The 11,913-nt window shown below is 46.4% G+C and overlaps 1 protein-coding gene across 3 annotated transcripts in view; it reads right to left on the reverse strand.

Moving 5' to 3' along the window:
- Nucleotides 1-7,468, reverse strand: part of FAM171A2 (family with sequence similarity 171 member A2) — a 96,047-nt gene extending 88,579 nt beyond the window's left edge. For all 3 annotated transcript variants that reach the window (XM_068262285.1, XM_068262286.1, XM_068262284.1), the window contains exon 1: nucleotides 7,251-7,468. In XM_068262285.1, coding sequence (XP_068118386.1) covers nucleotides 7,251-7,374 — 124 coding nt within the window. In that variant the 5' untranslated portion in view covers nucleotides 7,375-7,468. The remainder of the gene's footprint in view (nucleotides 1-7,250) is intronic.
- Nucleotides 7,469-11,913: the final 4,445 nt, after the last annotated feature.

Consider the following 11,913-nt stretch of genomic DNA (forward strand, 5'->3'; position numbering starts at 1 on the left):
ACATTAGGCCCCATTATGAACAGTTTAAAGTGGATCCGAGATAAACTTTTACTCATTACATAATTGTGTTCCTTTCATATTGTTTATAGGGCATTCCTCAAGCCAAATACTTTTTTTGTTTTTTTTAATACTCTAATTCCCTATAAACTAAACAAGCCTCGCCCACAGCTCCTTTTGTGCCTTGGCACTGTAGCAAGGGCTTATGGGAGCTCAGTCTGGGCAGGAGGAGGTTACTAGCCAGAGATTTAAGAGGCAGAGGGGAGGAGGGAGGAGAGGGGACTGAATTTACACACAGGCAAGCTGATAGCATCTCCAGCCCTCAGCCTGTGACAATGTGACAAACAGAACATGGCTGCCCTCATTGTATCACAGGAATAAATAATCATAAACTTTTGAAGCTGTCTGTAGCTAGATATGCTGTGCAAACCATCTAAGCTTTAGATAAGATATATAGACAAGTTACTTGTTATAGTTAGTTATTCATTTCGGATCCACTTTAATAACGGAAAACATCATATATGACATTTCTTTCAACTACCTTGCAACCGTCATTCTCATGACTGTAAATGAAAGAAAGATTCATATTGGTTGCATCAAACATTTCGTCTGCTTGCTGCAGGCGACAAGAAACTTTTCTTTTAGCATGTTTCACTTATCAAATGTACACCGCCACTCACACTCATCTTCATTGGTAAAGCCCTATCTTTCCTGGATTTTTCATAAACAGCAGACTATGCCATTACTCAAACAACTTTCAGATTGAATACAGCCGTTCCTGAGAAAGAACCTTCTGGAGTCGAGGATCCCTTAGGCCTTGTTTCCATCTGTGCGCTTCTATCCGCTTCTGTCCACTTTTTATTAGCACGTCAATGTTACAGATTGATATATGTTACTGAAAAGCGGACAGAAGCGGATAGAAGTGCACAGATGGAAACAAGGCCTTACAGAAATCAAACACCTGTGTGAATGATGTGAACATTGCTTTCACAGCTAAAGATTTCCTGCTGCTGAGAAACGCTTTGTGGCCAGCACTGCAGGTTAGCAAAGTCTTATCTTCTAGGAGGAGTCTGGACGGCTGACTGCTATTTCTGCTAGATAAGCATAAGCAGGGTCCATGTTTGGCTGTGTGTGCGTGTGTGTGTGTACACACATACATACACTGTATATACACACACACAATCTATACTATATTAGTGATTGCAGCCAATGTATTTTTTTTTCCTATCAAGTAGTTCCCCATGGTCACTATGTGACTGTAACTATACATACTGGTGACAAGACCACCATAGAGAAGCAATCAGAAGCAGAGAAGTCCCATCATCCCTCCCATGCTGCAGCTGCCAACACGCTGCCACAAACCAGAGACTGCACAGTACAGCACTTCCAGGTTATGGGTGACTGCAGTCATCAAAGATGAGCAAGCATGAATCTTCATGCTCACTCATCTCCTCCTCTGGCCACCCCGATAACCAACCAACATGAACAATGAGCCAGACTGCTGGAGAGCTGCCCAAACCACAACTTATTGTTCAGCTAAGTTTGCAATGACGCACAATAAGCCTGTCTTAAATGGAACCTAAACTGAGAGGAATATGGATTTTTCCTTTTAAACATTACCAGTTGCCTGGCACTGCTGCTGATCTCTTTGGCTGCAGTAGTGGCTGAATCACACACCTGAAACACGCATGCAGCTAATCCAGTCTGACTTCAGTCAGAGCACCTGATCTGCATGCTTGTTCAGGAACTGTGGCTAAAAGTATTATGCTGGGCATACACGGCGCAATAGTTATCAATCGAGCCGCTGATGGCTCGATTGATAGTATTTAACCTGTCCGATCACCGCGGCAGATCGATACCGCGCTCGATCCCGGGTGCGTGGATCGATTCCTGCTCGTCCCCGCGGGCAGTTCCTTATCAGCCGCTCGTTTCTTCCACTGTCCGCCCGCGGGGACGAGCAGGAATCGATCCACGCGCTCGCATCGAGTCAGCGGTTCGATTCTGGCGCATAAACGCACCGTGTATGCCCAGCATAAGACACACAGGATAAGCAGGACTGCCAGGCAACTGGTATTATTTTAAAAGGAAAAATCCATCTCCTTCTCAGCTTAGGTTCCCTTTAACCCTTGACCAAATTTATGTTGTCCATGGCTGTCAAGGACAGATACAATAATGCCAAGATTCATCTAATCGGTGGCAATAAAGGGGTTAAAGAAAATCTGTGTCACAAAAGTGTGCAATGCATCATGCATGGACACATATATCGAGTGATGATTAGTGGCCCCAAGTCTCTTTTAGGGCCTTTTTCCACTACACAGCTGAAATCGCACAATCACTAGTGATTTTTAAATCTCTAGGGCTGCTACTTTATCATAGAAATCATGAGAAGTATTTTCCACTACAGTGATTCGATTTGCAAATCGCAGTCGCTTTCTGGAGCGATTGTAAGAGGGATAATGCAATGCAAATAAAAAAAATAAATAAATTGCAATCGCATAACAAAATTAATGAAAAATTGCAATCGCTGGCGTTTGTAGTAGCGATTGCTAGTGGAAAAGGGCCCTTACTTAAAGAGGAACTGTCGCAAAAATCTTAACCACTTGAGGACCCACCCTTTACCCCCCCCTTAAGGACCAGCGCTGTTTTAGCTGATCTGTGCTGGGTGGGCTCTGCAGCCCCCAGCACAGATCAGGGTGCAGGCAGAGCGACCAGATCGCCCCCCCTTTTTTCCCCACTAGGGGGATGATGTGCTGGGGGGGTCTGATCGCTCCTGCCTGCCTGGGTGTTGCGGGGGGGGGGCACCTCAAAGCCCCCCTCCACGGCGAAATCTCCCCCCTCCCTCTCCTACCTGGCCCCCCCTGGTGAACCAGGCTGCACAGGACGCTATCCGTCCTGTGCAGCCAGTGACAGGCTGTCTCCTGTCACATGGCGGCGATCCCCGGCCGCTGATTGGCCGGGGATCGCCGATCTGCCTTACAGCAGCGCCGTACAATGTAAACAAAGCGGATTATTTCCGCTTGTGTTTACATTTAGCCTGCGAGCCGCGATCGGCGGCCCGCAGGCTATTCACGGAGCCCACCGCCGTGAATTGACAGGAAGCAGCCGCTTGCGCGAGCTTCCTGATTAATTAGCCTGCAGCCGGCGACGCAATACTGCGTCGCTGGTCCTGCAGCTGCCACTTTGCCGACGCGCGGTATAAGCGTGCGGTCGGCAAGTGGTTAAAATGTAAAACACATACAAATAAGAAGTACATTTCTCACAGAATAAAATGAGTCATAAATTACTTTTCTCCTATGTTGCTGTCACTTACAGTAGGTAGTAGAAATCTGACATTACCGACAGGTTTTGGACTAGTCCATCTCTTCATAGGGGATTCTCAGCATGGCCTTCATTCTTTATAAAGACATTCCCTGAAAAAGATTTATACAAAGATGCTGGCCAGCCTCCCCGCTCGCTGCACACTGTTTTGGCAGTTGGAAGGAGCAACTGCCATTCATTAAGTGCTTTTAAAAATAAAGAAAACCCCAGGACCCCCCTATGAGAAGATGGGCTAGACTAAAATCTGTCAGTAATGTCAGATTTCTACTACCTACTGTAAGTGACAGCAACATAGGAGAAAAGTCATTTATGGCTCATTTTAATCTAGGAGAAACGTACTTCTTATTTGTATGTTTTACATTTTAAGATTTTCACGACCGGGCCTGTAAATGTAATAATTCTTGTCTTAAAATACTGATGGCCAGAGGACATAAATCTCCTAAATTTACTCTCCTTATTGTATGCAAAAATAACTGTTCTGTATGCAAAAAATGACCATTAAATACATCCCTCTCCGCTGGAATCTGATCAGAGCGATCTATTGCCTGCCCACACACTGCACACCAATTTCAGCATGAAGGCTTACGTGTCCCGCCGGGGCAGATCCTGGCCTCCTCCGCTGTCACCGCCTTTACTTGACACTGGCTCATGGTAGTAATATTGCTACATGCGTCATTGTCACATGGTACAGGCTCTTGTGGAGACACCGGATGAGCCTGGGATCGGCATGTGACAGGTGACCCATATACACTGGGGGGGGGGGGGGGAGGGGTGAACACCATACATGGGTCCATTGGTCGTCGGAATGCTGTTACCGCCGTGCACCTGATGGAGCCCTAGTGTCTGAGAATTCCCAGCATTCCCGATTGTTCATTTCAACGGAAATCGATCAAAAGATCGATCACATGGCCATGTTGTGGTATCAATTCTCCTCTAATCCAATATATTATTGGTTCAAAAGGTCAATCGGCCTGCAAAATGGAGTGACGTATATGGGCACCCTAACTGTTATTTCACAGGGCTCATTTGCAAATAGAACAAGAAATGATTGGTTGCTATGGGTAACAAGCACTTATATTTTCCACATAAATGGCCCAAGCTGTAGTTCTGTATCTCTTCCACATGAAAAAAAAAATATACAAAGGTAATCTAAGCCTGATACCCATCACTTATAATGTGCAGTGTGCAAATTGTAGTACAAGCATTTCACAACGTGTATAATGTAAATTTAACCCTAACACACACACATCCAATCTCGATTGGCCAATTTTACCACCCCCATGTAGTATGAGGCGCCAACAGATTTTGAATACTATGAACAGATGGTGTAGGTAAACCTCATACTACACGGAAGTAGTAAAATTGGCAAATCAAAATTGGGTGTGGGTATGCACCGTTTGCCTATAGCTACATACACATATTAGATAGAAGTCTGAACCCTATTAAAACGACCAATTAACAAGCTTTCGACCAATTTTTCGGTAAGCAACTCTTAACAACCATCACCGACAGCAAGAAGCGACTGGAGTCAGACGTAATTTTTTTCAGTGTCACAGAAAAACACCACCAGAGTTTGCCATGGAGCAATCATAACAAGATAAACTGTATCATTTTCAACTGTAAAACTTTACATCCACTCTAAAGTATTTGGACACCAGTTCCCTTTAAAATAACGTTAATTCAAATTTGATATACATTGATAGAACCGTCCCATTGTAGGCAACACACAGAAAAGCTACAGTTACTATTCCAGTTGTGTCCTGTAGCAACCGCCTGCATCGGTGGCCGGTAGCAACCGCCTGCAGCGGTGGCCTGTAGCAACCGCCTGCAGCGGTGGCCTGTAGCAACCGCCTGCAGCTGTGGCCTGTAGCAACCGCCTGCAGCTGTGGCCGGTAGCAACCGCCTGCAGTGGTGGCCTGTACCAACCGCCTGCAGTGGTGGCCTGTACCAACCGCCTGCAGTGGTGGCCTGTACCAACCGCCTGCAGTGGTGGCCTGTACCAACCGCTTGCAGTGGTGGCCTGTACCAACCGCTTGCAGTGGTGGCCTGTACCAACCGCCTGCAGTGGTGGCCTGTACCAACCGCCTGCAGTGGTGGCCTGTACCAACCGCCTGCAGTGGTGACCTGTACCAACCGCCTGCAGTGGTGGCCTGTAGCAACCGCCTGCAGTGGTGGCCTGTAGCAACCGCCTGCAGTGGTGGCCTGTAGCAACCGCCTGCAGTGGTGGCCTGTAGCAACCGCCTGCAGTGGTGGCCTGTAGCAACCGCCTGCAGTGGTGGCCTGTAGCAACCGCCTGCAGTGGTGGCCTGTAGCAACCGCCTGCAGTGGTGGCCTGTAGCAACCGCCTGCAGTGGTGGCCTGTAGCAACCGCCTGCAGTGGTGGCCTGTAGCAACCGCCTGCAGTGGTGGCCTGTAGCAACCGCCTGCAGTGGTGGCCTGTAGCAACTGCCTGCAGTGGTGGCCTGTAGCAACTGTCCGCATGCCTAAGGTGGCCTAATAATCAGTCATTCTGCATAGCAACCAATCAGAATTTACTTTTTAAATGAAAAAACAAAATCTAATTTCCATGGAGACAGCTCCAATCTTGATAAATTAGAGCACCCAAACCTGCTGGTTGCCATGAACAGCAGCTCCAATCTTGCTCCAGTCTCCATAAACTGGGCCCCCGCTGCCTCCTGGACCACCGTCTCCTACAAGAGCTCACAGAGACACAAGCAGGCGTCTGCCAGGGAGACAGCTGTGTCTAGGGACAGCTGATATCGAGAGCCACTCCAGACAGAGAGCGTTCTCACCCATACTCCCTGGAGCCCCCTACGTATCATACAGCAACCCCCCCCCCCCTACACATGAGAGCACAGAATAGGGGCCCCCAGATCTAGCCTACATTGTGACCCCTTTTAGGAGAGAGCAGATCATGTGACATAAAAGCACAAACCCTTCAACCAGCATCAACCCAATTATGGGGCACGTTGTCATTAAAAACCACTAGGCAGATGCAGGGACGGATCTAAGGGGGGGCAGACAGGTCTCTTGCCCCAGGCGCAGTTTGTTGAATTGTTAAAAAGGCGTCAAAATTTGGATGGGGAATGGCAGTTTAGGTGCCAAAACCTGACCTTTAGGCGCCAAAACCTGACCTTGCCCCAGGCGCAACTTGGTCTAGATCTGTCCCTGGGCAGATGTAATTATCAACAAATATCCCATCACACAGCAACAGCCCGCCTCCCCAACAAACCTCAATCCACTCATCGCTGCCAAGACAAAACATGATGGGCACAGTACAGTATCCCTTATCAACCAATCTGAGCTCTTTATCCTGTAACTAGGTGTAAGGTGCACGCTGATTGGTTGCTATGGGTTACTGCACCTTGCCCTGGAACATAAGCCCAGTAACACAAGATTGTACAATGCATGATGAATACATAAAAACCCATCAGATCATGACTAATAGTTTCTCTGTCAGCCCAGATTCCTACACCCCTACATGCATCCCCACCCATGACATCACATCCAAGAATTTACCCTAGAGACTGTCACCCCCTCCCTCCCCCCACTGTGCTACTACAGTCCTCCTCCTAAATCCATCGCTACAGCCCTGCATAGCCCAATATCAGTCACTATGCCAAATGAATGGAGGATCCCAGAGATGTGGCCCCCACTAGCAGCCCAGTCACCCCAACAGATCAGCCTCCGCCAATCACACATCAGAGATCAGATACACCCACCAATCAAAGATCAGATACCCCTGAATGAGAAAATAGCCCCCTTTCAACAATGGTAACAAAAGACCCTGATCTGCCCTCGTGCATGTGTGATGGATACAATGTATCTCCTGCAGGATACAATGTATCTACTGTTTGCATAACAGAGGTCACCTGACATCCTCTATTCACCCCATACCACCCATTCCATTGTCTCCACATCCTCTCTATACTTACCCTGAGGCATTGGGGGCTCTCCCAGAGATTTGCCATGACAGCCAGCACAGCACACCAGCAGCAGCAGCAGCCAGGGGCAGCAGAGCCCCCCAGACGGCATCCCCAAATCCAATGCACGCCCCATGCCTTCCCAATCATCACCCCTCCATTCTCCCTGCTCCTCTACAGCCACAGACAGCTTGTAATCCTCTCCCTCCCTCTGTCTTTCTGTCTCTCCTGTGCCACACCTCCTCTTATTCTATTCCACTGAACGCCACCGCCACCTGCTGGACACAGCTGAGAAGGCAGGCTAGGCTCAGGTGACAACAATGCAATACCAGCTCATAGATACAAGGAGGTGCACTGGTTGCCAATGATGGCTGTGCCCCCTCCCTTATTGCACTGGCTCTTGTCCTATAAGCTGCAGAACCCCTGGCAGGCCATTGGCGTACAATAGGCAGGGCATATTTGCATTTCTGTGAATGATGAGAAGCAGTACTTACATTTTTTTCTTCTGAAAGGCTTGTGTAATAAGGAGAATATGTTCATTTATTGTAGCCAATCAGTAATCCTCTTGCATTGCTCTGTAATTGTGAGTATGATTGGCTGCTATAGCTTGTCATTTCATTATCAGTATACTGTATTGTTATGTGAGCACATTGGTCAAGGAAATAAATGTTTTCTTAGGACCAATGCACACCAGAGCGGTTCTGATGCGCTTTTAAAAGTGCTAGGGGTTTGAAAACCGCTTGGCTGATGAAAGTGAATGGGCTGGTGACACCAGAGCGACTCGTCTTTTCCAAAAACGCAAACTCAGGGGCTGCAGCAATTTTTTGATTTCTGGGGCGTTTCTGCCTCAATGTAAAGTATAGGGAAGTGGAAAACCGCTCTGAGAAGCGCCAGATCAGGCCCCATTCACACTTGCTGATCGCAAAACGCTAGCGATTTTGCTAGTGTTTTGCTCTGGTGTTTTTTGGCGATTACCGCCAAAAAAAAATCACCATTCACACCTGGCGATTTTTTAGCGATTGCATTTTGCGCTTCTATAGCACTGAAACGCGATCGCAGGGAAATCGCCTGAAAATGCTGCATGCTACGCGTTTGCGTTTTAGCAAAACGCTAAACGCTTAGATGAGAACAGAACCATAGCCAATACATTGAACAAGCGCTTTTTGAATCTCTAGCGCTTTTGAGCGATGCTGAAAGCGCTAGTACAGCGCTCAAGTGTGCACTGGGCCCTTGGAGAGGTTTTCTAAACATGCCTGCGTTTTCTGGAGCGGTTTTGTGTAGCAGATTTCATATATTGTTACAGTAAAGCTGTTACTGAACAGCTTCTGTAACAAAAACGCCTGGAAAACAGCTGTGATCTGGCGTTATTCAGAGCGGTTTGAGCTTTTCCTATACTTTACATTGAGGCGGAAACGCTTCTGCAAACCGCAAAAAGTGCAGCAGGACCCACGTTTGCAGTTTGCTAAAAACCACAAACCGCTGGTGTGCACCATCCCACAGAGATACATTAGCCAAGCGTTTTCACAGGCAGCAGCGGTCTTGAAAACGCTACCAAAAACGCTTGGTGTGCACCAGGCCTCAAAGGGAACTTAAACTGAGAAGGATATGGATTTTTCCTTTTAAAATACCAATTGCCTGGCAGTCTTGCTGATTGTGTGTCTTAAATACTTGTAGCCACAGCCCCTGAACAAGCATGCAGCAGATCAGGTGCTCTGACTGAAGTCAGACTGGATTAGCTGCATGCTTGTTTCACGCGTGTCATTCAGCCACTACTGCAGCCAAAGAGATCAGCAGGACTGCCAGGCAACCAGTATTGTTTAAAAGGAAATATCCTTATCCCCCCCAGTTTAGATTCCCTTTGATGAGGAACTGTAATACAATTAACAATAGATAAAATTGCTTATAGATAATTTAGTCAGTGTTTGCCCATTGTAAAATCCTTTCTCTCCCTGATTTACATTCTGAAATGTATCACTGGTGGGGACATTTTTAGTTCTGCCAGGTGATCTGTATGGAATGTTTGTTACAGAGAGTTCTATGCACAGAGGGAGATACTGCTTGCTTGGCAGTTGAAAACAGCTGTTATTTCCCTCAATGCAACGAGGTTCACACACAGGAAACTCACTGTAGGAGGGGTTTCACCACAATATCAGCCATACAGCGCCCCCTGATGGTCTGTTTGAGAAAAGGATTAGAATTCTCATGGGAAAGGGGGTATCAGCTACTGATTGGGATGAAGGTCAGTCCTTGGTATTAGTTCCTCTTTAACAGTGTTCTGCCAGTAGAACTATTAGCAAGCGCTAGCGGAATTCTTCAAATCCTAAGTGCTGGGACCCACTAGAAAGCCAGCATCGCTGTTGCAGTCGCCTTTTTGGTGCGATTTTTGTGACATTTTTTCAGAGCGATTTCCTGCGCTTTTTAAGCTATATGAAAGCGATTTGCACAGGGATTGCGATTTACAAAGGTTTGGTAGTAAAAAAAAAATAAGACTGCAAAATGGCTTTGTACAGCAACTGAAAAGCAATTTTGTAGCGATCCTATATTTTGTAAAACAAAAGTTTGCTTTCTTAAAACAGAAAGAATTTGTGATAATTCAGGTTGGAGTGAGCTTGAGATGTCTCCCAGTGCATCACTGCTGAATATATGCAAATTAACCATTGTTACCCTTAGAAGCTAAACACACCTCCAGACCCGCTGGAATGCAATGATGTGTCAGCTTGTTAATATGTACAGAGCCATAATAATCCAACATGCATACAGACTGTTTCAGATTGGTTGATCCTCATCAGTGCATGGCATGGATTTATTTGGCTCTATGGAGTAGGGCTTGCATAGCTCCCAACTGTCCCTCTTTCCTCCTCATTTGTCCCTCTTTCAGGACTTTGCCCCTCTTTCTATGTAAATATCTATATTTCTCTACTAAAAAAAATGTGTTTAATTGCCTCCAAACTTTATTCCCATCCTTTAAATTGATATATCTTTTATTTTCAAATGTTAATGTGAAGGAAAATGCACCAGGATAGAAAGGACCAGTGTGGTTTCAATTCTAACACAACATATTTTTCTTATGAAATCTTTAATCTTTATGGTATGCGTGGCTAGGGGTGTGATGGGGGCGTGGTCAGGGGTGTGGCAGGGGTGTGTCTTAAGTGTCCCTCTTTCTCAACTCAAAAAGTTGGGAGGTATGGGCTTGTAACACCGAGAGGTACAGACTAACCAGCAAGCTCATGGTGAACCAGAACTCATTGGAGTGTGTGAAAACACTCCAACTACTGCAGGCACCAGAGCCGGATCATCCACCAGGCACACCTAGGCGGCTGCCTAGGGCCTGGAGAGAATCTAGGGGCACAGTGGATGCTAGCCCACGCACGCACGCACGCACGCACGCACGCACGCACACACACACACACACACACACACACACACACACACATCACCCCCCACCAAATCTTATTATTAAAAAAGGCAGATGACCATCAGCAGTGGCCAAAAACTGCTATCTTGCCTACAACCCCCATTTCATCTTAAAGTGGATCCGAGATAAACTTTTACTCATTGTTGCATATTTGTGTTCCTTTCCTATTGTTTATAGGGCATTCCTCAAGCCAAATACTTTGTTTTGTTTTAATACTCCAATAATTCCCTATAAACTAAACAAGCCTCCCCCAAAGCTTCTCCAGAGAGCCTTGGCACTGTAGCAAGGGCTTATAGGAGCTCAGTCTGGGCAGGAGGGGGAGGTGTTACTAGCCAGAGATTTCAGAGGCAGAGGGGAGGAGGAGAGGAGACTGAATTTACACACAGGCAAGCTGATAGCATCTCCAGCCTTCAGCCTGTGACAATGTAACAAACAGAACATGGCTGACCTGAGTGACCTCATTGTATCACAGGAAGAAATAATCATAAACTGTTGAAGCTGTTTGCAGCTAGATTTGCTGTGTAAACTATCTGAACTTTAGATAAGATATATAGACAAGTTACTTGTTGTAGTTAGTTTTTAATCTCGGATCCACTTGAATCATTTTCTGACTGCAACCGTGATCACTGCAATTGTGATTTTGGGAAATCGCTACAGTGGGATCACGTCCATTGACTTTCATTAACCTAGCACTTTGGGAATAACCAGCAATGTCACAATGCTGCTGAAAGCACTCTAGTCTTGTGGGCCCCAGTCCTAAGAAAGGTTGTGTCAAACTCATCCATGAATGCTACACCGCCTGCAGCTTCCAGCATCATCTACAGCGGTCATTCTGTACAGACTTCTCCAGCAAGCTGCTCTGTGTGCGGTGTAGATGCTCAAAGGCACTCCGATTGTTGGAGAAGTGAAAGCATTCAAGAGGAACTGTAACCAAGGACTTAAACTTCATCCCAAACAGTAGCTGATACCCCCTTTTCATGAGATATCTTTTCCTTTTCACAAATAGATCCCCAGGGGGCGCTGTATGGCTGATATTGTGGTGAAACCCCTCCCACAGAGTGATGTCAGGATCATGGTGCTGACAGTTTCCTGTCTGTGAGCCTTGTGGTTGCATACTTGCAGTGTGGGAAATAACAGCAGTTTCCAAATGTCAATCAAGTAGTATCTCCCTCTATGCTTTTCTTTAAAAAGAACCTATCTCAAAAATCTTAAAATATAAAACACATACAAATAAGAAGCATGTTTCTTCCAGAGTAAAAT

This window comes from Hyperolius riggenbachi, chromosome 12 (assembly GCF_040937935.1).
Source record: "Hyperolius riggenbachi isolate aHypRig1 chromosome 12, aHypRig1.pri, whole genome shotgun sequence".
Lineage (NCBI taxonomy): Eukaryota > Metazoa > Chordata > Amphibia > Anura > Hyperoliidae > Hyperolius > Hyperolius riggenbachi.